This window comes from Mastigoproctus giganteus, chromosome 3 (genome assembly GCF_048544385.1).
Source record: "Mastigoproctus giganteus isolate SK-2022 chromosome 3, ASM4854438v1, whole genome shotgun sequence".
In the NCBI taxonomy this organism is placed as follows: domain Eukaryota; kingdom Metazoa; phylum Arthropoda; class Arachnida; order Uropygi; family Thelyphonidae; genus Mastigoproctus; species Mastigoproctus giganteus.
In genome coordinates this window covers 93444653-93472347 of record NC_143577.1, presented here as the reverse complement: position 1 = coordinate 93472347, position 27695 = coordinate 93444653, and the positions used below count along the sequence as shown (strand labels likewise).

The following is a 27695-nucleotide window of genomic DNA, read 5'->3' as shown; positions in this document are numbered from 1 at the left end:
CCAAAATCTGAAAGGAATTCCTATGTCCACTAACACTGTGAAGTGGAATTGAAGACATGGCCGAAGATATTGAAAATCAAGTGATTGCACTTGTGAAAAATTTTACAATTTATTCAATTCAACTTGACAAATCAACAGACATAACTAACAAGGCAGTTCTTCTTTGTTTTGTGAGGTTTGATTGCCAAGGAGAATTAAAAGAAGAACTCCTCTGTTCACTAATCTTGTTGGGTAGAACAACAGGCTCTGAAATTTTCAATGCACTTAATGGATATTTCCTGAAACACAGTATTGAATGGAAGAAATGTGTTGGGATATGCACAGACGGTGCCACAAGCATGACTGGACATCGTTCAGGAGTTGTTGCAAAAGTGAAAGACGTTGGACACCCAGACATCTTGTTTACTCGTTGTATTATACATCGTGAGCAACTTGTGGTGAAAAGATTATCTCCAGAACTGCACAAAGTACTCTTATGTAATTAAAATCGTAAACGAAATTCGCCACAAAGTGCTCAATTCTTGAATATTTGAGGAACTTTGTTAAGAAATGGGCTCTCATCGTACTCATGTTCTTCTTCTTCACACTGAAGTGAGATGGCTATCGAAGGACAAAGTACTAACCCGATTGTTCGACCTTCGCCAAGAAGTCAAGTTATTCTTCTAGCAGCAAAATAATTTGAGGTTCCATGATCTCTTGTCTGACAATGATTGGCTAGCCAAGCTTGCATACCTGGCAGATATTTTCTTTTTGTTAAACGAGCTGAACACGTCCTTGCAAGGACAGCTTACGGACGTGTTCACACTGCGAGGCAAAATGGATGCATTTCAAAGGTAGATATTGCTATGGCAAACGCAGTTGGCTGAAGAAGATCTGCAAATGTTCCCAAATTTTGATGATTATATGAAACAGGAGGATGTCAACCGACAGGTAATAACTCTTGTTCGATTGCACTTACAGTCGCTCACTTACTCTTTTGGTCTTTATTACCCAAAGGAAGAGGACCCCAGACACGAAAATACGTGGATAATAGATCCATTTTCGGCGAAAATCAAGGATAGCAATTTGAACATGAAAGAAAAAGAAAGCCTAATCTATCTATCATCCAACGACAGTCTCAAAAAGTTAAATTCCACTCTACCCTAACGACCTCACTTTTGGCTTTCCGTAAAAAGTGAGTACCGAGTGCTGAGTGAAAAGGCCATCAAAATTTTAATTCCATTCGCAACTACATATATGTGTGAAAAGACATTTTCATCAGTTAGGGCAATTAAAAACAAGTACAGTCAGTCCTCGTATAGCACGATAGTTCTGTTCCTAGAAACCCTCGTGCAATGCAAAATCGTGCAATATAAACAACAGGCCCTATGGGAAAAATAGGGTTAGGTGCCGACCACCCAAGATCGAACACACGTTTGCAACCAAAACATTACCAAACACAATAAATTATCGTAATAAAATACTTACGTATTTTATTACTATAAGCAAACTTGGTTTTTGTTTGATTTTCTATCCAAACATATGACAGCCATTCCGTCTCTTCCAATTCTTTGTGTCTTAATCTAATGGATTTTAATTATACTTTGAGTTGTTCCTGCTATGAAAGTTGTTTTTATTTTCTCTGCATTCTTTGTAATTGTCGGCGTTGCCTCATTTAGGTCTGTAGCACGTGCAATATCATGTGGTCTTTCATTTCGCTCAAAGCGTTTCACAATTTCATATTTTTTTCTCTATCGACAGAGGCGGACTGGCCATAAGCCTTACCGGGGAAACCCCGGTGGGCCGGAAGCCAGTGTGATTTTGACCATAAACCATAGTATGAGGCCACTATAAATTTTCCCGGGTAAGAATTTTTGACCCAGTCCGCCTCTGTGTATCGATATTGCTTTTCTTTTTCTCTCTGAATCTGCAGTGTCTTCACCAGGACGCTTCCTTTTCACACCTTTTAAAGTATTTTGCTCATTTTTAGGGAATAAAGCACAATTACAAAATGAGGAGGCACGCTTGATGCACATAAACAAAGCTGTGCGTGTGTAACAACTAAATAAATAAGACCGTAAAGGCAGAGATACACTATTAACACCTCACATTTTACTAAAGCACATTTCTGGGGGTTACTACCATAAAACAATAAAAACAATTTCCAGTTGCGTTCCTGCTAGTGGAATCTGTTATAAACTGGTATAAACTCGATCTAATTGCATTTGCGATTATACCGATAGCTGAAATTGTGTTGGTTTTTGCGTTATTATGGTGTTTCCCCTTCACTAATATAAAAAAACAAATACATTTTCAGAATCTTCTCTTCATTCCTATCGTGGTGCGTTTGGTTGGGGTGATTCTGTGTTCGACTGCCATTTCTTGTAAACACAAAGGCAAATCGTGCATAAGCAAATTCGGTTCGTGTTATATAAGATATCGTTCCCCTATTTATAAATCGTGTATGATCGAATTCGTGTAGTGTAAACACGTGTTATATGAGGACTGACTGTACCACTGCCGGCTAGAAATACAAACGGCTCTCCGTGTTGCAGTAACGTCATTGGAGCCAAGAATCCAACAGCTTATTTCAAACAAGCAACAACAAATGTCACGCTGATTATTTTGCTATAATTAATCCTTTATACACCTCTATGTCGAGGTGCACTTGATATTTGATAATTGTTAATATTAATCGTTTCTGTTAATTCTTTTTTTAATAAAATGAAATTTAAAATTTTTTTTTTGCATTTTTCGTAATGAATATATCTGCGTTTATTTATTATACTTTTTTATCATTATAAGGCCATTATATTATTAATTATATTAACATTAATGATATCCAATTTTTTGCAAATAACTTGGAGTGCAAAAACAAGTGTAAGTACCATTTCATATTTAGAATGTTACTTTTGTGGAAAAAATCATGTAATGGACAGCGGGATTCAAAATTGAGTTTAGTGGGCCGTGAGGTCCAAAAGGTTGGCGACCGTGGTTTTAAAGCACATTTCTGGAGGACACTACCATAAAACAATAAAAGCAATTTGCAGTTTCTGTTTTATTGGTCTTTTCTGTTAGTGTAATCAATTAAAAATGGGTAGTAAACCCGATCTTCTTTTATCATTTGCTATAGTACTAATAGCTGGAATTCTGTGGGTTTTCAAGTTATTATGGTGAAATGTGTTTCCCCTTCCATGAAATATTCAATCATATAAAAAACAAATTTATTTTCAGAAACTCGTTAATCTGTATCCTGTGGTGAAACTTGTGCGTGCCATGTTCTTTATTAGACTAAAGCATTTAGGGCATAAGCCTCACGCTACGGGAGAGTCTAGACTATGTATAAATATAGTGCAAGCGCATCAGAAATACATAGCTATATCTGAATAAATCAGAATATTAGTAAAACGGCATCGTTTTAAGTTATATCTCATACTGTGAATACCTTCACAAAGAGTTGCCATGACGCTTTAGAGTCTAAATACATGATACACCATCAGGCATCTCTCATATTGTGGAGTTATACTTCATAACTGTTTTGCCATCATTGCATCACTCGGGTATCCACCCACTGAAGAAGGGCCAAATAGCCCTGAAACGGTGCCGTCTGGGTGGTGGTATCCATCTGAGAATAAGTAACATTAGTCTTCTCCTTAGGAGAAGCATTACTTATTGGAAGTAGTGCAATATCATGGCAACTCGTTTTGAAGGTGTTCACAGTATGAGATATAACTTAAAACGATGCCGCTTTACTAATATTCTGATTTATTCAGATATAGCTATGTATTTCTGATTCGCTTGCACTATATTTATACATGTTCTTTATTATTAATTGCTTATCATTTTTAATGTTTTAAATTTTACAACCAAAAAAAAAAAAAAAAGACTTAGAATGAACAGAAATATTAATTAGTGTGTACATTTACAATATGTATTAATAAGCTATGTATGTAAGCATAAATTTATTTTTATTTTGCTAACCGGAAAATATTCTTCCGATTTTCACGTTACATTTAAAGCGGGGGTCCACTGTATTTTGTTGGAAGATCCCTGGGTTAGGCTCTGTGCTATTGAACTTGTGCTTGTTTGAGACCATTAAAAATAATTGTGACTTCGAAGAGTGCAGTTCATGACTTTTAAAGAGAGCAGAAGGTACACGACATATAGATGCTGCAGAAGAGATTGTGCTTAGCAGTGATGAAGAGGAAGAAAATTGAATGAACGTACATTATCTGACATATTAGTATCACAGTTTGTAAGGTAGGACATTTGTTCAGTTATTACTATTTAAGTTACTACTATTATAAAAATAAAGTTAAAATATTAAGTTATTACTACTATAAAAATTAAGTTTCCAATAGTTATAAAAAAAAAAATGTGTATTTTTGTTAGCTTTTGGAACATAACCCCCCTTTTGTACTGGTTCTTAGTCCCGTATAACACAGTTTCGCATTACATGAGATTTTGTAGGAACCAAACTACCATGTTATACAAGGGTTACCTGTATTTTGTTATTGAATATCCAACACCAAGAATCAACAAATGCTTAAATATATTCTGAGTTCACAAGTAGTCTTTTCTTATTGAATTTCTGGATTACCTGGAATTTGGAGGGTTTTAACATTTTCTGGAACAAATACTGGTTGAGTGAAGTCATTTTCATTCTTTTACACAGCCCTCCTCTTCAGACTGCTAGGATAAACAAAGTATTCTTTTGAGTGTCCAGTAAGTTTAAAAGAGCCCAAAATCATCTCTGTGCAGCAGTTAATCTTTGTTTTAGCAGAAAAAAAAAAAGCACACCTTCAGCCTTCTGTTTAATTTTGAGGCACTACTTCTCTGCTATATTGCTTACTGACTGGGGCATGTGGGATTAGCAATCATGTGAAGTGCTTTGACTTATTGTGCTCTGCAGCAAATTTTCCTGGAACTATTGCAGAGCACTGCCAATTTTAAAATAACTTGAACTCTAATAGTTCAGTTTTAATTAATAAAAAAAAATGTCAACCTTTGTATCATCGTTTTTATATCATGTGTCGCTCTATAGATTTAGCATCATCATTTGTGTATCATAGAATATTTTTAAAATATTCTGTTAATAAAGGTACGAAACTTTCTCCATTGTATATTTCTGTTCTGCTTTAGGAGAAGTTCTTTTTAGCACAAGTAACTTCTTTGATGCAGTCTTTTCCAAGTCACAAAATTTGATCTGTGCAGAAACTGAGAATCTTTCGGAGCTTCTCAGTAGACAGGGATTAGCCAAGTATGTGGACACATTCCAACAGCAAGAGGTAAGTCTAGTAATCCAGGTTTTTACTGAGTTATGAGAATCATCAACAAAAAAAAAATATATATATATTCTTTTCTTTTTTTTATTTACAGCTGAAAGGTTTCATTATTTTTGTTAAAGTATGGCATTATATTTGTTGGCGATGGGAATGTGTTAGGAGGGGTGGGAGGTGGAAGGGCAAGGCCTCTTACAACCCCCTACATCTGCTGTAGTGGCATTGCTTTTATATAAATGGATTAATTGGTAATCCATTATGTGAAGAAATGAAGTTGAAAATAGACTTGGAGAAGGGTGCCAAGCATTTGTGACTGAGCAATTTCTCTGTGACTTTCAGTGCGATTTCTTAAAAGTGATATACAGTTATTTTACATTCCTCTCGTTAAGCAATCTGTTTATTTAAAAACAGCTCTTGTCAAAAAAGTTCTTGTACAGAGCAAGAAGGGAAGCCACCTTTCTTTTTTCTCATAGATTTATTACTAACCCCATAGTACTTTACACTTGGTCACACCAGGCACTGCTCCTGCCTCCCCGTGGTGGGGCCGGAAACTTTGGCAAAAAAGCTCACCTGCCAAGGGCGAAAAGGACCAAATATGGAGCAAAATATGCTTCCACCTCTAGAGCCGACAAACTCTTGGCCAGAGAATGATACTGATTTTGACATCATACAACCAAAGAGGTTGAAAACTAATTCACCAACAGTTTCCTGCATTTCTAATTATGCACTCACTTTCAGATCAACCTGTCAGCAAGTTATCTCCTTTCCTCATCCAGAAAAACCTGGAGAGTATTGCTGGATCTCCTAAGACTGTAAAAAGGCTACAATCTGGAGACCTACTATTAGAAACAGCAAACCGTAGACATTCAGAGAAACTTCTACAACTGACAAATTTTGCAGGTATACCAGTGAGTGTATCTCCCCATAAAACTCTAAATACATCTAAAGGTGTGATATCTAGCTGGGATCTGTTGAATGTGACAGAGGACGAAATAACTCAAGAACTTCATGATCAAAATGTTATTGTGGCTAAAAGAATCATGATTAAAAAAGACAATAGCCTTACACCCACTAGGAATATTATCCTTACATTTAATTCCCCAAACCTACCATCATCAGTGAAAGTGGGTTATCTTCTTTGCCGTATTTGTCCATACATACCCAATCCTTTGAGATGTTACAAGTGCCAAAAGTATGGACATTCTCAAACGACATGCAGAGGAAACCCAGTATTTCCCAACTGTGGATCTTCTGAACATACACAATCTGAATGTTTGGCGACAGAAAATACTTGCCCCAACTGCAAAGGTAACCATCCTTCGTACTCAAAAACGTGTGACAGATGGAAGGCAGAGAAAAAAATTTTTAAATATAAGGTTGAGAACAGGGTAACCTATCAAGAAGCGAGAAAATAATTGCTCCTACTATGCCCAAACGTACCTATGCTAATATAGCACAAAAACAAGTGTCCACCCAAACTGATGTTAGTCCCAATCAGTCTCCAACTGGGCTCGAGCTGTCCTCTCTCAGCAACAGTCCAGTGTCCCTAAGAAATCAGACCAGGCAAGTAACACACCTCTTACAGTACCGGTGACATGTCCTTCCCCACCCGTGATTGCTACTGCATCACATAGTAAAAGTTGCATACAAAAAGTTTAAAAAAAATATATTCAAGACTACTTCAATACTAATTTCTCATCCAACCATAAAGATCCAATTTTAGAAATATATGTGGAGGAAGAAAAGGACACTGGTTGGCCTACATTTTCAAAAAAAGACAAACAGAAATCTAACTGACATAAAACTACCATACTGAAAAACAGGTCAGATACAGCTCCTTGTTCTCATCTCAAGTAATGCCTTATATTTTACAGTGGAATTGTAGAGGACTTCGTAGCAATATCGACGATATCCATTAAATTATTCTTCACTACTCTCCAGTGGGTTTCTGCTTGCAAGAAACCTATTTAGAAACCAAATTTCCACCTCCACAAAGAACTACTCTATATAATGAAAAGATCGCAATACATCAAATGATGCCCGTGGTGGTGTGGCCATTTTGATTAACTCACAGATCCCAGCAAAGCAAATTGTTTTCCAAACAGAAATTGAAGCTGTCACTATGTTTCATTACTCGGATTGCGATAACACTAGTTTCAGTCTATCTTCCACCAAATCATACCTTCTCTTACCAAGATCTGGAAAACCTACTGCAGTTACTTTCCCCTATCTGTCTGTTGGGGGATTTCAATGGTCACCACCCTTTATGGGGCTCTTCCAAATTAGATACACATGGCCGACTGATTGAAACCTTTATAGATAGGCAAAATCTTACCGTTCTTAATACAGCCGAACCTACGTACATACAATTGCCAACTGGACAAACTTCTGCAATTGACCTCTCAATATGCTCCCCAGTACTGTTTCCAGTCATGGAATGGTCTGTTATGAATGATCACATGGGCAGTGATCATTTACCAATTATTTGTAATATGCTCACTGCACAACCATCATTAGCCTAACCCTGCCGGAAATGGAAATTTTTTGTGCTAACTGGGTGAAATTTCAGTCAGCAATTAAACCGAATGAGGAAATTATCCGATTACAACCCATAGATGAAGTGACAGAATATATTGCATCCCAATTGTTATCAGCTTCTAAAAACTAAATTCCATTGACAAATCCCGTGGCCCGGCGTCATTTTAACTACTGGTGGAATGATGAATGCACGAAAACAAAGAGGGATAAAAAAAAATAAAGCGTGGAATTTATTCAGACAATCCCCAACCATACCTAATCTCATCAACTATAAGAAAACTAAGGGCAAGAGCGTGTCTTATTCAAAAACAAGCCAAGAAGGACTCCTGGACTTGGTTTGTGTCCACTGTAAATAGAAACACTGACTGCAAATTAATATGGAAGAAAATTTTTGACAGTTTTCTGGAAAGTTTCCAACCATCCATTCAACAATCCTTTCCTGGAATGGGCAAGAACTATCTGCTCCTCCGACTATAGCAAATGCCTTGGGCAAAACCTTTGCTCAAGTCTCAGCGACATCAAGCTATTCCCCAGAACTCCAGAAAATCAAGAACATCACTGAACAGCGACCCATCAACTTTCGCACCTCTGTAAACTTACCACATAACCAGCCTCTTCAGTATTTGGAACTTCTACAAGCCATTAGAACAGCACGCAACAGTGCAGCAGGGCCCGATGAAATATATTACATCATGTTACAGCACCTCGATGACAAACAATTACAGTTGCTGTTGCTATTTTATAATCAAATATTTCTGAAAAACATCTATCCAATGTCTTGGCACCATGCTGCAGTTTTGGCCTTTTTGAAACCTGGTAAAGATCCCTCCAGTCCGTTTAGTTGCTGACCAATTTCCCTTTCCAGTTGCCTCGGTAAAATCCTTGAGAAAATGATCCACAAATGACTCGTTTGGATAATTGAAGACCAAAATCTAATGAGTAATAGTCAACATGACTTCTGCCAAAACAGGTCTGCTTTAGATCTTATGATCAAGGCCGAGTCCTCAGTTCACAATGCCTTTGTCAGAAATAAACACCTTGTTATGGTCTCCATCGACATAGAGAAGGCATTTGATACCACCTGGCGTCACAGCATTCTTAGAGACCTTCATGCCCTTGGTCTAAGAGGCAACCTGCCTATATTCATTAAGAACTTTTTATGGAATCGTTCTTATCAAGTACGATATTTTAACTTCCTTTCTGTGACATTCTTGCAGGAAGGAGTTCCGCAAGGGGTCTATACTGAGTGCAACTCTTTTTGCCATTAAAATTGACTCCATTACTAAAGAACTTCCAAATACTGTTGAGGCTTACCTTTATGCTGACGATCTTTCTCTTTCTTGCCATTCTCAGAACATAAGATCTATTGAACGTCAATTGCAGATATCACTAAATAAAATACAAAAGTGGGCAGTGCTCAATGGTTATAGTCTTTCCCAACAGAAAACTGTCACTATACATTTTTGCAATCAATGCAAATTACATTCAGATCCGGAACTTCACATGTCAGACTTTACCATTCCGATTGTCAACACAGCAGATTCTTGAGGTTAACCCTTGACAAGAAGTTAAACTTCCTTGAACATATTAAATTCGTATGTAATACCTGTCTCAAAAAGCTCAATATACTAAGAGTTTTATTCACCCTATCTTGGGGAGCAGATCGTACCTCGTTGCTTCGACTATATAGAGCATTGATTAGATCACGTTTGGATTATGGTGATCCAGTCTACAATTCTGCCCGAAAGAGTGTACTACGCTGGCTGGATCCTATACAACAGTGCATTACAGATTGCACTTGGAGCCTTTAGGACAGGGGTGGGCAACTTTTTTCATCAGCGGGCCGAATGAAATTTTCGTATCATGATGTGGGCCGGAATAGATTGAACGATTTAATAAAAAAAATCAGAACCTAAAAATGTTATGTTACTTGAATTACCAAATTATTAATGTATTTTAAAAAAATATATCTGAATGTCCAATTATCATTGAAAATGCGGCATTCGGCATCAATTTTTCTTTTTTTTTTTAATTGGCTCATTTTATGGGCTATAAATTATATTAAATTAAAAATTGTAATAATTAGAAAAGGCATAAAACAAAATATCTCGCACGAATATTATTTTTTTTTAATAAGAAGTCAAACCCAAAGGAACTTCGTTCGATCGATGCTACAATAATAATTAGGAAATAACTCTTTGACGCTGCGTAGAATCACTTGGTTACTGTTGTACTGGCCGCAATTCCCGATTGAACCGAATTAAGCCGAACGTTTACGGCGAGTGTAGTCAGGTATGGATTTTCTATATTTATGCATTTACCGAGGGGGCCGGATTCAACATCGTTGCAGGCCGGATGTGGCCCACCCCTGCTTTAGGACATCTACAATTCACAGTCTATACATTGAAGCTCACGAAGCCCCTTTGCGCATCCGCAGAAAAATGTTACTACTGAAGTATGCAGCCAAAATAAAAAGTTGCTGCTTTCATCCTATTCACCCATACCTCTTCAGTCCTCAACTAACTAATCTCTACAGAAATAAACCTAATAAAATAAGGCCAGCAGGCCTACAGTTTTTTCAAAATATCACAGAGTTGGAAAGTTCCTCTTCACAATAGTCAACATATAATGAATTACTTTCATCCATCTTGGACTGCCCTCCTCAACTGAAATTTGATACTTATTTTCTTCGATGGGGTAAGAATCTTCTACCGACTCTCGACCTGCAACAACTCCATGCAAGTCATATTCAGAGCTATGTTGATTTCCTGCCAATATATACCAACGGGTCCAAATCTCAATCAGCCATTGGAACAGCAACAGTGTTTCTCTCCACTATTATTTCAGCTTCCTTTCCACCTGAGTATAGCAACTTTTCCGCAGAACTACATGTAATAAAATTAGCACTACAAAATTTGAATCTTTACCCATCTTCAAAATATTTAATTTACACAGACTCTCTCAGCTCAGTTAGAGCAATGCAAAATCCATTCCATATGAATCGCTCTGTTTTAAACCAAATCAGGAAGTTGCTCTTGAAAACTGAACATCAACAAGTAGCGAACTTTTGTTGGATTCCAGCACATTCAGGGATAAAGGGAAATGAACTGGCGGATATATTGGCAAAAAATCCCTCCACATTAGATTTGACCTCTGCTCGTATTCCAGCCTCTGACCATGATATCATCATAAAAGCAGCATGCCTTGAACAGTGCAAAGAGCTATGGCACACCAAGACTAATAACAAACTTTTCCAATTGAAACAGGAATCAAAATTTTGGCACTCAAGTATCCAACCAACTAGACGGGAAGAAGTAGTACCTGCATAGGCAAGAATAGGACATACTCATCTGACCCACCTCCATCTACTCACAGGTTATGATCCTCCTCAGTGTCCACACTGCTCAGTACATCTAACAATCAAGCATATTCATGTTGACTGTCCTCAATATAACCAATATAAGATAGAACATCGGTTCTGCTTTCTCTGAATAAACTACAAGAACCAATATCACTAGAGCATATTATAGGTGACAAGGCAAACATTAATGAACTTTTCTGTTTTCTGAAAAAAATTGGAATTTTTCATCACTTCTGAATAGTTTCTAATATGACATTGAAATGCCTTCAATTCTGAATTATTTCTTAACACATCTCTATGGACAGGTGCACTATGGCCAGTATAGCTTATGCACCCTTAAAACACACACACACACACACACACACACACACACACACACACACACACACACACACTTAATAACAATTGCTGCATTAACTTGCTCTAAGGGAAATGGCCTAAGTTAACCATCTTCGCAACAAAAAATTTCTTCAAAATTTGCAATTTGATCAACGTGCGTGTCTGCCAATTTTATTAATTTTTTTTTATAAATTTTCTGTAATCTACATATTTTTAAGATTAGTTTACGTTACAAATTCATTCTGTTATCTTTTTCAAACCTACCATTAAGTGGTTTTGACTGCATTTTACTCTGTCAGAAAATAAAGTCTATGTTTTTTGTAGTGTCCTTGTTTATACCATAACAAATTTTTATGAAATTTTTTAGGTCAATTCTCCTAATTTTTTTTTTTTTTTTTAGCTGCATTGGTGTCAGCTGCCTTCTCTAAAATAAATTAAAAAATTTTCTACTTTGTTTAATTAAATTATTTGTGGCAGGTCTAGAAACCTGGGAGAAGAAAACAACCCTCCCAGGGCTAAAAGGAGCAAAGCTGGACAAAACTAAACATGATCCAGATTACGATGACACAACATCCCATGCTAAGAGACAAAAAAAGAAGGAATGGATAATGGAAGGAATGCACACCTCTCTTTTTAATACTACACTCCTTCACAGACCAACCATTGAGTAAGCTTTCCCCATTTTTGATACAAAAATGTCTTGAAAATGTGGTTGGCCCTTCAAAAATTGTTCGGTGATTAAGATCCAGAGATTTATTAGTTGAAATGACCGAACATAGACATGCTGAGAGACTATTAAAAGTATCTACCTTTGGTGAATTACCACGAAGGTTACACCAAATGCCACCTTAAATTCCTCCAAAGGGGTAATATCAGATTCGGATCTGTTAAACGTATCGGAAGATGAACTTGTCTATGATATCAAAATGTGGTGCGTGCCAAAAGAATCATCATCAGAAAAGATAGAGAGCCTGTCCCTACTCGAACGGTAATACTCACATTTAAAACACCTAATCTACCTACTACCATAAAAGCTGGTTACCTTAGATGTCACATAAGACCATACATTCTGAATCCAGTCCGGTGTTTTAAATGCCAAAAATTTGGCCATTCGCAGCAAACTGTCTGCAGAGGTGTAGCTACCTGTGCTTCTTGTGGTTCTAAAGAACATACACACACAAACTGTAACACTGAAATGCAAAGTTGTCATAACTGTCACGGCAAACATTCTGCCTTTTCAATGGAAACGAGAAATTAATATTCAAAAATATAAGCTAGAGCAGCAAAAAAAAGTGTCATGCAAAGAAACATTTTGCAGTACCTTATTAAGTCATCTACACATGCTTCAGTTACACAACAGCTACACTCAGTAGCAGCTCAGTCCCTCCAAATATCTCAATATCTGGATGGGCTAAATCACATTCCTCATCAAAGGAACAATATGCTACTTGAGAAGCGAATATACCTATAACAATATCTCCAGATAAGAAACCCACTGAGAAACCAATAGAACAAACCAAGAGCCCTAAAAGAAGCAACATGCATAAATTAATATCTGATACCATGGACATTGATGAAGAGGTAAATGAAGATGTTACAGTTCTTGAGATTTGTGCAGGGGGTGACATTGAGACAGGAAGACAAAACTTTCCAAAGAAAGAAAAGGCAAAACTTTTTTTTTTTTTTTATGAAACTTGACAGATGCAAACAAAAATATCTGACATAAGTAACCAAACACACCAGTTAGAACCAAACAATGCACACAGTAATTCAATGGAATTGTTGTGGGCTTCGTGCTAATTTAGATGACCTATACGATCTCCTAATGAATTTCTAAATCAAAATCAAATACAGTACACTTCTGTCAACCATTCATTACATCCTCATTCAGACCTTCAGTTAGACTATCATTGTATTACATTTCAACCCAGTACTCGATTCCTTGGTATAATATTTATACAAAATTAAACTTTAGCATTAGCAAGGGCACATGATGCAAGAAAGCAAGCTTATATGGCATCAGCCAAAAAAAACATGCCCTCTTCTCATTTCACCCATTCACTCGCTCCAAATGTTTGTCTAGTTCTGCCTTGAATCTGTTTAAGCTATCAGCTACAACGACAGATAGATGTTTGTTCCAGCAGTCAACCACCTGCTGGCTAAAGGCAAACTTCCACACATCTATCCTACAACTGTCTTTCTTCAGTTTGAATTTATACCCTCTCAAGCGATTATTCTGAGAAAGAGGAAGAATTCCATCTGCATTGAGCATGCTCAAACCATTAAAGCCTTTATACACTTCAATCAGATCACCTTGCAGGTGCCTAGTCTCCAGACACTATAATTTGCAAAACTTAAGCCTTTCTTCATTAGAGCAACTCTTTCTTCCATTTACTAATCTTGTTGCCCTTCTCTGCACTCATTCCCACAGCTCTACATCCTTCTTAAAAAGAGGCCTCCAGACCTGTATATGGTACTCAAGGTGTGGCCTGACCATTGCTTTATACAAGGGAATAATCACCTCCTTATCCCTGCTAGAAAAATTCCAGTATATCATTATCAAGACACCACGAACCACTCTTGCAGACCGTCTGCACTGCTCAGAAAACTTCATATCTGCCTGCACAATTACATCCAGGTCCTTTTCACTCTCTACCACTGTCAGTGTAGTACCACACAGTTCATACATTATTCTGGGGTTACTGCTTCCAATATGCAGAACTTTACATTTGTCAATGTTAAACTTCAGTTGCCTCCTCTCAGCCGATCTACTCAACTTTTCTAGATCCTGTTGCAGAAGCATACTGTCATTAGTGTCATTAACAACCCAGCCAACCTTCGTATCATCTGATTAAGCCTGATATACCATCATCAGTGTCATTAATGAATACAGAAAACAACAATAGACCCAACACTGAACCCTGGGGGACTTCACAAAGAGCAGTATTCATTGATTACCACTCTGTCTTCTCCCACTCAACCATCCCTTTATCCATAGCAGCAATTTGCTTACAGTGCCACACTGCACGAATTTGTGCAGCAGTCTTCCATGTGCAACAGTATCAAAAGCCTTTCTGAGATCCAAATATATGATATCAAAATTATTCTTTGCATCCAGTTCCTTTGTGACTACATCATCGTATCCAATCAGATCGGTCAAACAAGACTTCCTCTTAACAAACCCCATGCTGTGTCTGAGCTGTAACTGAAGTCTTGTCTAGATGATTCTGCAATGCTTCTTTAACCAGTGCCTCCATTAATTTCCCTGGAACAGAAGTTAAACTAACAGGTCTGTAATTACCTGTGTTTCCCTTTGATCCTCCTTTGTGGATTGGGGTCACATTTGCACATTTCCAGTCCATGGGTACTTCCCCTGAGTTCAAGGAAGCTTTCATAATTATGACTGAGGGTTTTCTTACTTCCCTTGCCGCCTCCTTTAATATAACTGGATAGATTTCATCCACCCCAGGTGTCTTTCTTATGTTTATCTTTGAGAATTTCTCCTCCACTTTACTCTCAGTTATTACAAGATTATCTAGCTTACTGCCAGAGTTTACTTCACCTCTGGCATTCCCCTCCCTGAATAACTCCACATGTGTGAATGTAGATGCAAAATATTCATTTAGTTTGTTAGCTACCTGAGCAGGATCATCAACAGTTGAACCATCGATATCAAGTGGACCAATCTGATTCATCCCCTTCCTTCTAGAGTTTACATAAGTAAAGAACTCTTTACTGTTTTTCTTTGCATCCTTTGCCAAAGATTTCTTGTAATCTGCCTTTGCCTGACTTGGTTACAGACCAGCTTATATCTATCATAGGCTTCTATATCACCTGTTAATTTATGTATCCCATGCATTTTTCTTCTGTGCCACATGTCTAATTAGTTCATCTGACATCCATTTAGGCCTAAATCTTGAACAATATTCCTTAGTTGGTATGAAAAGCCTAGTAGCTTCCAAGATTATTTCTTTTAATGCTTCCCATTTTAAACTTCCTAGAACATAAAATATATTCGTACCAGTTGTCTTAAGAAATTAAATATTCTCAGAGTAATCTCCACTATGTCAAGGGGTGCAGATTGCTACATGTTGCTACATTTACACCACTCATTAATTAGATCCCATTTAGACTATACATCTCCTGCTATACATCACCCACATCCTCTGCCTCAGGAGGTGTCTCGATCCACATCATAGGGCACTAATAGTTGCACTCTGGGTCTTTTGCACATCTCTAATTTTGAGTCTATATACACTGAAGCCCATGAACCGCCGCTACACCTTCGACGACAAATTCTTCCACTAAATTATGCTGCTAAAATCAGCAGCCTTCCACATCACCCCATATGGCAATATCTCTTCAGACTAAAATGGGAATACCTCTATGAAACTAAACCAAGTCTCAACAAACCATCTGGCATTAGGCTTTGAGCTTTCAACACAAGCTGGGGCCTCAACATGAATAACATACTGCAGGATACCAACATGGAAACCCAGCGAGGGCAAATACCCATGATACATGGAAACCCAGCCAGGGCAAATACCCATTGACAGATATTTTCAGAAATGGGGAAAGAATAATCTTCCAGATATTAACATCAGACAATTACATCTGGCCCACTCTACTCTGTTTAGAAGCTACATTCAGATGTATACAGGTGGATCCAAGACTGTAAAATTGGTAGCTGTAGTCCTGCCAGATGCTATTAGCCCTGGAGAATCTAAAAGAAGATGCATGTACTAAATCCATCATATTTACTAATTTGTTAAGTGCTGTGAATTGTATACAATGTAAATGATCCGACGATCATCCTCCTCCGGTACGGAAAATCTGGTCTCGGTTAATAGAAATTCATACACGTGGTCACTGCCTAATTTTTTGTTGGATTCCTAGACACTCTGGAATCCCAGGAAATGAACAGGCAGATTTAGCTGCCGAAATTGATTTCAATTCGATCTTGTCCAATTTCAGGACACCTTATGTTGACTATAAATGCATTATACAACAGATCTCTAAAGAACAGTGGAAACGTATATGGGGAAAAAGAAACAAACAAACAAATAAACTTTTTGAAATAAAGAGAGAACCCAAAGAGTGGCAGTCTGAGAGGAAATAGAAAAGAAGAAACTGTACTAGGGTGACTACACACTGGTCACACATACCTTATTCACTCACAGGTACCTATTAAGAAAGGATGATGTCCCATAATGCAGTAACTGTTCATGTTCACACACCATAAAGCATATTGCCATAGAATGCCCACTGTATCTAAGAGAATGAAAAACTGCTTTCTCCTCACATTTCAAAAATTGCAATCAATTAACACTACAGAATGTTCTAGGACAGTGGTGTCCAACTTATGGCTGACGGGCCTGGATTCGGCGTGTGCAGAAAGTTAACTAAAACAGCATCGATCGCCACTGCATGTACATGCATGCAAGCATCCAGCTGGACTGTATAAAACGTGTATATGTGGTTCAATACGGTCATATGTAAGATAAATACAGTTATGTATTTTAATATAGCTTGTTCATTGCACTGAATTAATTATTAATTTGTATTGAATTAAAAAAAAAATCATTCTTAAAAATGTTCCAAAAGAGGAAAATCGAATTGGAGTGTCGTATTTTGATCCAAGGTGGACCGAAGACTATTTCTTAATTGTTTACCACAAAAAAGCAGTGTGTTTGGCGTGCCAGGAGATTGTGCAAGTTTTTAAAGAATATAATTTAAAACGACACTGATTCCAATCTTACGATCAACATAAAGGAGTGATGCAAAAAGAAGTATTAAAAGTTACAAAACGAATTAAGAAAACAACAACAACAAACAATCAGTCAAGAAATTTATCTGCTGTATGTGCCAGTTATCAAGTTGCACATTTGATTGCTTTTGAAAGTAAACCGTTCAGTGATGGTGAATTTGAATTTGTTAAGCGTTGTGGAAGAAATTTGTCCGGAGAAACGAACAATGAGACAAGACAGTTTGTCTCGACAAACAATTATGCGAAGAGTGGAAGATATTGGAAAGAATTTGTTCGAACAATTTTTGGAAAACATAAAACAAATAAAATATTTTAGTGTGGCACTGGATGACAATACTGATGTAAATGACACAGCCCAACTCCTCATCTTCATATGTGGAATTAATGATAATTTTGTACCAGTTGAAGATTTAGCTGATCTACAGAGTATGCACAGAACAACTACAGGTGAAAATCTTTTTGAAAATTTTTGCCACTCTATCGAAAAGTTAGGATTAAATATTAAAAACCTAGTAGGAGGCATAACTGACGGTCCAAAAAATATGATTGGTAAAAACATTGGGCTTATGGGTAGAATAACCAAGAAAATGATAGATATCGGAGCTAAAATTCCGATTGTAATTCACTACATTGTGCATCAAGAAGCTCTTTATGGGAAAGTATTGGATCTCCAACATGTTATGAATGCAGTTATTTCAACTGTAAATTTTACAAGGTCACATGGCCTTATGTGGCTGTTGAAACATCACCGAATGTTTCAACACAGTAAAAGGGAAACCAATAAAACAACTATCAAATATGGAGTGGCTGTTTGATCTTACAATTCATATATACATTTCTATTAATTTAAATGCTCTTAATTTAAAACTACAAGGGAAAGGAAAATTGGTCTGATTTGTTTGGTGACATCAAATTATTTCAGAATAAGTTATTATTTAAATCCCAGTTGAGTAAGACAATTTAGTTCACTTTGAACTAAAGAAGAAACACATTTCCAAAGAATCGTTGCCTTTCGTTATTAGAGTTACTTTTTGACAAGTTTGAAAGTTGATTTTCTGATATCACATCCCATGAAAAAACATAAGCTTTTGTTTGAGAACCAATTTACTTCTATGGCTGAAAACTACAATCCCAGATTGCAACTCGAAATTATTGATCTTCAAGCCAAAATATGATTCAAAAATAAGTATATAAACTGCAACAATAAACTATTTGAATTCTACAAGGCTTTCCCATCTGAAGATTTTCTGCTAATAAAAGAAAATGTAATGAAAATGGCTACTTGTTCGGATCAACGTGTGTTTGCAAACAGATTTTTTTTTTTTTTCACTCTTAAAATCAAATAAATATTTAAAAAGAAACAGAATAACAGATGAGCATTTTTTTTTTTTAATGAAAACCCCAAACACGAGAGGTATTAGAACCTATAGTACCATGCATGGGTTGGAAGTTGAGAAGACGAAAGAAGATATTTGTTGACATTAGATCTGAACTTTTGAAAATGCACTATAATTTTCAGGAAATACGCATGAAGGTTTTGGGGACACCGTCCCAGATGTGGGAACAATATTCCATCGTAGGGCGGATTTGCGATTTGCCAAGTGAACAGCTGTTTTGGAAGAGCCGAAAGCAAAAGAGAAAAAGTTTTTTTTAGATGCAGAGGAAGCAATATTTGTAATGTGCTTGTGCCAAGAGGGATTAGAAGTTATGGTAATCCCCAAAACGAATACAGGGTGTCCCAAAAAGGTGTAACCAATTTTAAATGTTTGTAACAAATGTAATTTTAATGATAGAAACACAAAACCTGTGCTAAATGTGAGAAAAACAGTTGAAGATTTTACTGACATTCAACATGTGCACCACTTGTCACACGAACAAAAAGGTGTAACCAATTTTAAATGAGCAATACAAACATGTTGGAAAAAATGGAACAAGATGAACGTGTAAGGACACTGATTTGTTCCATGGACGAGTGCACATTTCATGTTTTGGGAAAGGGGAATAAGCAAAATGTCAGAATTTGGGGGACTGAAACCCACACTTGTGGGTTTTCAGTCCCCCAAAGGGCAGGAGTATCAGTGAGATAGCCCAAAGGCGAATGTGTGGTGTGGCATCATGGTTGATCGTGTTATTCGACTTTTTTTCTTTTAAGAAGCGACTGTAAGAGCAGATAATTACCAGGACATGCTTGAGCTTTGTGTATCCTCAAATGGATGAACTGTCAAATAGGGTTATTTTCCAACAGGATGGAGCGCCACCACATTGGGCTTTGAGTGTGAGGAGGTCTCTTTATGACAAGTTTCTTGGCCATTGGATTGGGCCTCATGGTCCCATTGCGTGGCCACCACATTCACCAGATTTATCCCATTGCGATTTCTTCTTATGGGGATTCATCAAAGGCACAGTCCACAAAATCCCTGTTGCAGACTTCAAGCGCAGGATTACAAATGCAATTACCATGATTAAGTGTGGCATTAGCATTAGTAGAGGCATTTGATGTAAGAAAGCAAGCTTATGCAGCATCAGCCAAAAAAAAAAAATAAATAAATAAAAAATAACCACTTCCACTTCACCCCTCTGTTCATTCAAAATACCTGTCCAGCTGAGCCTTAAACTTATTTAGGCTATCAACTTCCATGACAAGGGATGGAAGTCTGTACCACCAGCCAACCACCCGCTGGCTAAAGGTAAATTTCCTCATGTCTATCCTACATCTGTCTTTCCTCAATTTGAATTTATGCCCTCTCAGGTGATTATTCTGAGCAAGAGGAAGAATCCCATCAGCATTGAGCATGCTCAAACCATTCAAGGCTTTATACACCTCTGTCAGATCACCTCGCTGGTGCCTAGTCTCCAGACAGTGTAATTTGCAAAACTTAAGCCTTTCTTCGTAAGAGCACCCCTTTGTTCCATTCACTAATCTTGTTGCCCTTCTCTGTACTCGTTCCAGCAGCTCTACATCCTTCTTGAAATGAGGCCTCCAGGCCTGTATACAGTACTCTAGGTGTGCCTGACCATTTCCTTATACAAGGGAATAATCACCTCTTTATCCCTGCTAGAAAAATTCCTATATATCATTGACAATACACCATGAGCTACTCTTGCACTGCTCAGAGAACTTCATATCTGCCTGCACAACCACCCCCCGGTCCCTTTCATTCTCTACCACTGTCAGTGTAGTACCACAGATTTGATACGTTGCTCTGGGGTTGCTGTTTCCCATATGTAGTACTTTACATTTGTCAATGTTAAACTTCATTTGCCACCTCTCAGCCCATCTGCTCATCCTTTCCAGATCCTGCTGCAGCAGCATAGCATTAGTAGTGTCCTTAACAACCCTGCCAACCTTCATATCGTCTGCAAACTTGGACATTAAGCTTGATATACCATCATCAATATCATTTATAAATACAGAAAACAATGGACCCAATACTGAACCCTGAGGGACTCCACTAATGACATTAGTCCACGATGAGCAGTATCCATTGATTACCACTCTGTCTTCTCCCCCTCAACCACCCCTTTATCCATAGCAGCAGTTTGCCTCCAATGCCACACTGTTCCAATTTGTGCAGCAGTCTTCCATGTGCAGACATCCTTGAAAAAACATGGGATGAACTTTATTACCGATTAGATATTGTTCGTGCGACAAGTGGTGCACATGTTGAATGTCAGTAAAAACTTCAACTGTTTTCTCACATTTTTGCACAAGTTTTTGCGCAAATTTAATTTCAACGGTTTGTATCATTAAAATTACATTTGTTACAAACTTTTAAAATTGGTTACACCTTTTTGGGACACCCTGTATATCATCTTTCGTAGGAATCGGAGTGTCACTAAGAGCAGAAGAATCTATTTGCGAGATATAAGACAGGACTGAATTTTAGAAGGATTGAAATCAACTAAGTTGTCTTTGCCCCACTGGAGAATTACCTGAAGATCGGCGTTTAAGGAATTGATTGTGGATATTCGAGAAGTTGAAGCTGATTGAGCAGGGCAAAGTTTCTCAAACTGGAATGCAATGTGCTATCATCAGCAAAACTATGCATAGGATATCTGGTCAATGGAAAAGGTCATTAATATACAAGAGAAAAACAATGGAGGGAAAGAAGGGGGGACACCAGCATTAGTAGTGAAGTTAGATGACAGAGTGCCATCTACCATCACTCTCCGTGAACAGTCAGAGAGAAAACTGGATAACCAATTACAAAGAACAGTTGGCAAGCCATAAGATGGAAGCTTGTTTAGAAGATCTTTATGCCAAACGTGACCGAAAGCCATTGAGATGTCAAGAGCAACTGCTTGTGTTTCACTGAACTTTTCCATTGAATTTGTCCATAAATTGGTAACACAGGCCAGATATCACCTCTGGATCGAAACTGACTGAATCCATACTCGCGATCGTTGATCAGACCGAAGGTTTCTAGATAGTTTAAGAGTTGACGGTTAAGTGATTTCTCCATTACTTTAGAGAGTAGAAGTAATTGGATGGGAGGGTTTGTCACCCTTTTTAGTAATTGGCTGGATATAAGCAAATTTCCAAGCAGAAGGAAAAACACCTTTGGAATAAGAAAGTGAATAAAGGTGGCATAGAATAGAACAGGAGTAAGTTCAGGAGTGCAGGCCTTGAGAACAAGTGGAGAAATACCATAGGGCCTGGAGCTCCATCAAGAAATACCATCAGGACATAATCTTCATTATGTATTGAGATTGGCGTCACAAATTTGCAACCAAATTTTGAACAATTATTTAAAAATATCCAGCCTCAATCATCTCATTAAATGTTAAGTTTTGTTCAGTAAATGTTATTGTGTATTGTACTTAATAAAATTTTCGAATATTTCAATTTTAGGTTTATCATTATATTTATTTATTCACCTTAATACTGAAAAGCAGTGATCCTTTTCAGGTTGTAAATTTTCTAAAATGAACATTTAAAAGCAAAAGTGAAGTATTTCAAACAAACAAAAGTAAAGTATTAAAAAAAAGTAAGTCATTTTTATAATTTTAATAAAATCTAAAAAATGAATCACTGACATAGATTTGTTGCACATAAAAGTACTAGGAATTTGCATTTTTATATATATAGCTTGAAAAGAAAAAACGGTAACAAGATATAGAAAATGTGACACACACATTTTTGTCGAATCACTGTGCGGCTCGCGAAACAAATCTAATTTTGAATATGGCCCCCATACAGAAAAAGGTTGGACACCACTTCCAGATCACCAGGATATGGATGACTTTTTTTTTTTAAATTGATTGATAAATATCACCTTGTCTAAACTTTTATCAGAATCAAAATAAACAAGATAGATATACTAGTCAGAAATCAGTGCATTATAGCCACAGTTGCTGATTAGCATTAGTAGAGGCATACGATGCAAGAAAGCAAGCTTATGCAGCATCAGCCAAAAAAAACCCCTCCCATTTCACCCCTTCGTTTGTTCCAAATGCCTGTCCAGCTTAGCCTTAAATTTATTTAGGCTATTATCTTCCACAACAAAAGATGGAAGCCTGTTCCACCAATCAACTACTCACTGTTCACAAAAATTACACACGTACACCAACTGTTGCTGAAATAATTACTTTTAATTTGCTTTAATACTGTAAAATATACATAGAACTAATGAAAAACTTTTCTTTAAATTAATGTAGAATAAAATAAAATCTATTTACAATAAATATAAAAATATATATAGGAATTATGAGAAAATAAAAGCGATAAAATAATGAAAATAAAACCACTAAAATACTGATAAAACAATGAGACTAAAACCGCTAAAATCCCGAAGCTTTCAAAGGCATCCACCTCCTTTCTCAACAGTAAGCTTTCTCAACAGTAAGATGGGCAGGATTCTCTTCATGCGCACTGGAACCGGAAATGGCTCGGGAGCATGCGAGGCGGAACCGATCATCCCGTCTGAGAATCACCGCCTCAAAGAGGGGATGAATACGAATTCCCCTGTCTCTGTTAATGGTATTGTTCTCAGAAGACCTCAGGAAATGTGGTTACCCCCAGAGGATCTTGCACAAATTTATTAGAGGAGTTTGAGCAAAGAAGGCCATTCATACCAATTGCCACCGCATACATTCCTTACTATCCGGCCTTAACGGAACGTATAGCATGTGTATTACGTGACTGTCAGACACGCTGTGTGCAGCTTCCGGGACAGAGGTTGCACACAGTTGTGTCTCAGGTTAAGGACCCCGATACCAAGGGATGTTAGTAGTGGAGTTGTTTATGAGATTAGATGCCTGGATTGTGGGGAGTGTTATGTTGATGAAACGAGGTGGTGGTTCAAAGATCGTCTGGGGGAACACATGAATGCTATAAAATCTGCGGATTATGGGAAGTCCGCCGTAGCAGAACATTTTTGGGGAAGCATCATCGGGTCTCCCTGGACGAAGCTGTCATCATTGACCATGCACATAGGTTTTGGGAGCGCAAGTGGCTTGAGAGCTTGCGGATTTGTTCTTCTGAGAACAATACCATTAACAGAGACAGGGGAATTCATATTCATCCCCTCTTTGAGGCGGTGATTCTCGGACGAGATGATCGGTTCTGCCAGGCATGCTCCCGAGCCATTTCCGGTTCCAGTGCGCATGAAGAGAATACTGCCCATGCTCCTGTGGAACCACGTGCTGAGAGCCATGAGCCTGCTGTTATTTAAGGATGTGTTGTACCATAAAAAATCTTACTGTTGAGAAAGGAGGCGGATACCACTGAAAGCTTCGGGATTTTAGTGGTTTTAGTCTCATTGTTTTATCGGTATTTTAGTGGCTTTATTTTCATTATTTTATCGCTTTTATTTTCTCATAATTCCTATATATCTTATATATATTTTTATATTTATTGTAAATAGATTTTATTTTATTCTACATTAATTTAAAGAAAAGTTTTTCATTAGTTCTATGAATATTTTACAGTGTTAAAGCAAATTAAAAGTAATTATTTCAGCAACGGTTGGTGTACTTGTGTAATTTTTGTGAATATGAATTTTCCCAACCCCAGAGGCCTATTTGAAGAACTACTCATTGGCTAAAGGCAAATTTCTGCACATCTATTCTACAACTATCTTTCCTCAATTTGAAACTGTGTCCCCTGAGGTTCTTAGTCTGAGCAAGAGGAAGAATCCCATCAATATTCAGCTTGCTCAACCCATTCAAGGTCTTATACACCTCAGTCAGATCACCTCACAGGTGCCTACTCTCCAGGTGCTGCAATTTAGAGAACTTAAGCCTTTCTTGGTAAGAGCACCCTTTGTTCCCCTCACCAATTTTGTTGTCCTTCTTTGTACTCATTCTAGCAACTACATCCTTCCTAAAATGAGGGCTCCAGACCTGTACACAGTAATCTAGGTGTGGCCTGCCCATTGCCTTGTATAACGGGATAATCACTTCCCTGTCCTTTGCTAGCAAAATTTCTATATATCACTGACAAGATTGCAGACCTGTCCTGGCAGCCTGTCTGCACTGCTCAGTGAACTTCATATTTGACTGCACAATTACCCCCAGGTCTTTTTCATTTTTCACTTCCCTATGTGTAGTACCACACAGTTGGTACGTTTCTCTTCGGTTATTGCTATCCATATGCAGTACTTTACATTTGTCAATGTTAAACTTCAGTTGCCACTTCTCAGCCCATTTGCCCAACTTATCTACATCCTTTTGGAGTAGTATACTGTCTTTACTGTTGTTAACAACCTTGCCAACCTTTGTATCATCTGCAAACTTCAACAATAAACCCGATATACCTTCATCAATATCATTGATAAATATACAAAACGGCAGTGGGCCCAACACCGAACCCTGGGGAACTTCACTAATAACATTTGTCCACAAAGAGCAGTGTCCATTGATTACCACTCTCTGTCGTCTCCCACTCTATCATCCCTTTATTCATTGTAGCAACTTACCCTTAATGCCATACCTCTTCAATTTGTACAGCAACATGTCTTTCATGTGCAACAGTATCAAAAGCTTTCTTGAAATCCAAATATATGATATCAAAATTATTTTTGGCATTCAGTTCCTTTGTGACTACATCATAGTATCCAATCAAATTGGTAAGACAAGACCTTTCTTTAACCAGTGATTCCATTATTTTCCCCAAAACACAAGTTAAATTCAACACAAGAACAAGGTCTATAGTTACTTGCATCACCTTTTGAACCTCCTTTGTGAATTGGTGATACATTTGCACACCTCCAGTCCATGGGGACCTCCCCTGAATCAAAGGAAGCTCTCATAATTATGGCTAAGGGTTTGCTTACTTCCTTTGCTGTCTACTTAACTGGATAGATCCCATCCACTCTAGGTGCCTTCCTTATGTTTAACTTCAACAATTTCTCCTCCACTTTGCTCTCAGTTATTACAAAATCACTTAGCTCCCTGTTAGCATTTGATAAACTTCTGCCATTCCCCTCAAAATACTCATTCAGTTTATCAGCTACCCGAGCATGATCATCAATAATCAACCCATCTGTGTTAAGTGGTCCAATCTGATTCATTCCTTTCCTTCTAGAGTTTTCATAAGTAAATAACTCTTTGCTGTTTTTCTTTGCATCCTTTGCCAAAGATTTCTTGTAATCTGCCTTTGCCTGCCATAGGCTTCTGTGTCACCTGATACTTTATATGCATCCCATACATTTTTCTTCTCTTCCATGAGCCTCATTAATTCATCTGACATCTATTTAGGCCTAAACCTTGAACAGTATTTCTTAGTTGGAAAAGAATAGTAGCCTCCAAAATTAAGTCCCTGAAGACTTCCCATTTAGATATTCAATGTTGGTAACATCATCAGTTGATCCTACTGTACAGAATTTAAAAACTGTCCGAGACCTCTGTAGCCACCTTTACGAAAGCAAAAGCCCTTCCCTTTAGCCTTGATGGTAGTTACATCTTTAAATAATTCCCACATCAGTACATTGTGATCATTGTTACCCAGTGGTTCTTTTATCTGAAAATTTTTAATGCATAATGTAAATGAATAAGCACTGCTGATAATCAGATCAAGAGTATTACTCCCTTTGGTTGCCTCTCGAACATGTTGCTGTAGAAAACGGTCATCCAATAAATCCACAAAAGTCTTGCTAGTGTGCAAGTGACCAATCCACAAGTTCCAGTCAATATCTGGAAAGTTAAAATCCCCCATAATAAGACATTCTGATTTACTGGCCCACTCTATTTCTCTGCACAATTGCTCATTATACTCATCAGATTCATTTGGCCTATAACACACACCTACTCTCATTTTTCCTTTCCCAGTGTATATTTCACATCAAACAGACTCTACACTGCATTGTCCACCAACATCAATTGGATGCACTTCCTTAGATTTTGTGTTTCTTAACTAATAGCATAACCCCTCCTCCCTCCCTGTCCTGTCTATCCTTCCTGTACACAATGTACTCCCTAAATTCCAATTCTGCACTGCTTATATCTGTGTGACACCACATCTCTGATATCTCAACAGTATCTGCCTTTGATGCCTTGACTAGCACTTCAAGCTCATAAAATTTATTAACTATACTCTTAGCATAGGTGTACCTTACTTGGTTCCCATACTTGGTTACCCTAACCCAGTCCATGTATTTACTTGTTCCACTATGACTCCCAACCGTCATAGAAATCTCCATTACCTTGCTTTCCATGCTGCTGCTCATTCTAATAGAAGCAGTGCAAGGATCACTTTTGCCTCGGCCACTGTTAACCTTTTAGTCTGTGTCTCCCTGCAAGCTAGCAGTGTTCTGACCCACATAACACTGCTTCGATAGCATCAAGAAATATTCTTGCACCCTTTTTATTTAGGTGTACCTCATCCCTGTAGAAGCAGTCTCTCCTGTCAACAATCACAGACCAGGCTGAAGAAAATTCTACCTCTTGAGCCTTGCGCAATCTCTCCAGAGCTAAATTGATCAACAAGGCTCTCATCATATACTTCCTCCTATCGTGTCTGAGCAGAATTGCAGACACTTTCACATTTAACCCTAACTCATGACTTTTTTTCAACATTGACCTGTACTTGTTGAGTAAATCTGCAGATCTCTTACTCTTAATGTCATTAGTTCCAATGTGTACAACAACATCACCTTTTGTGCCCTTAAAAGATGATATCTGCTCTACAATGTCATCAACTTTTGCCCCTGGCAGTCATACTTTGGTCCTGTTCCACCTATCCTTCTTGCATAGTATATTCCGTCTCCCTGACAATAGTCACCAACAATAACTAGTTCCTGTGGACCAGCACATTCTGCCTTGGAGATTGCTTCTATTTTGCCTGATGCACAGGAGTGAGCTCTGTTGTTGAGCTGGGCAGCTGAGAGTTTGATGGGCCCTTCATGCCTACATTTACCCTACACCTTGAGGTATGGGGTAAATATATTTGCCCTATACCTCAAGCTTTCATAGATGCCCATTAGAATGC

The 27695-nt window shown here is 37.7% G+C and overlaps 1 protein-coding gene across 1 annotated transcript in view; it reads left to right on the top strand.

Annotated features, from left to right (window-relative positions):
- LOC150088157 (protein bicaudal C homolog 1-like) overlaps positions 1 to 27695 on the top strand; it is a 392222-nt gene that overhangs the window by 346749 nt on the left and 17778 nt on the right. The window contains exon 17 of the mRNA XM_090370592.1: positions 5122 to 5267. Coding sequence (XP_090226718.1) covers positions 5122 to 5267 — 146 coding nt within the window. The remainder of the gene's footprint in view (positions 1 to 5121; positions 5268 to 27695) is intronic.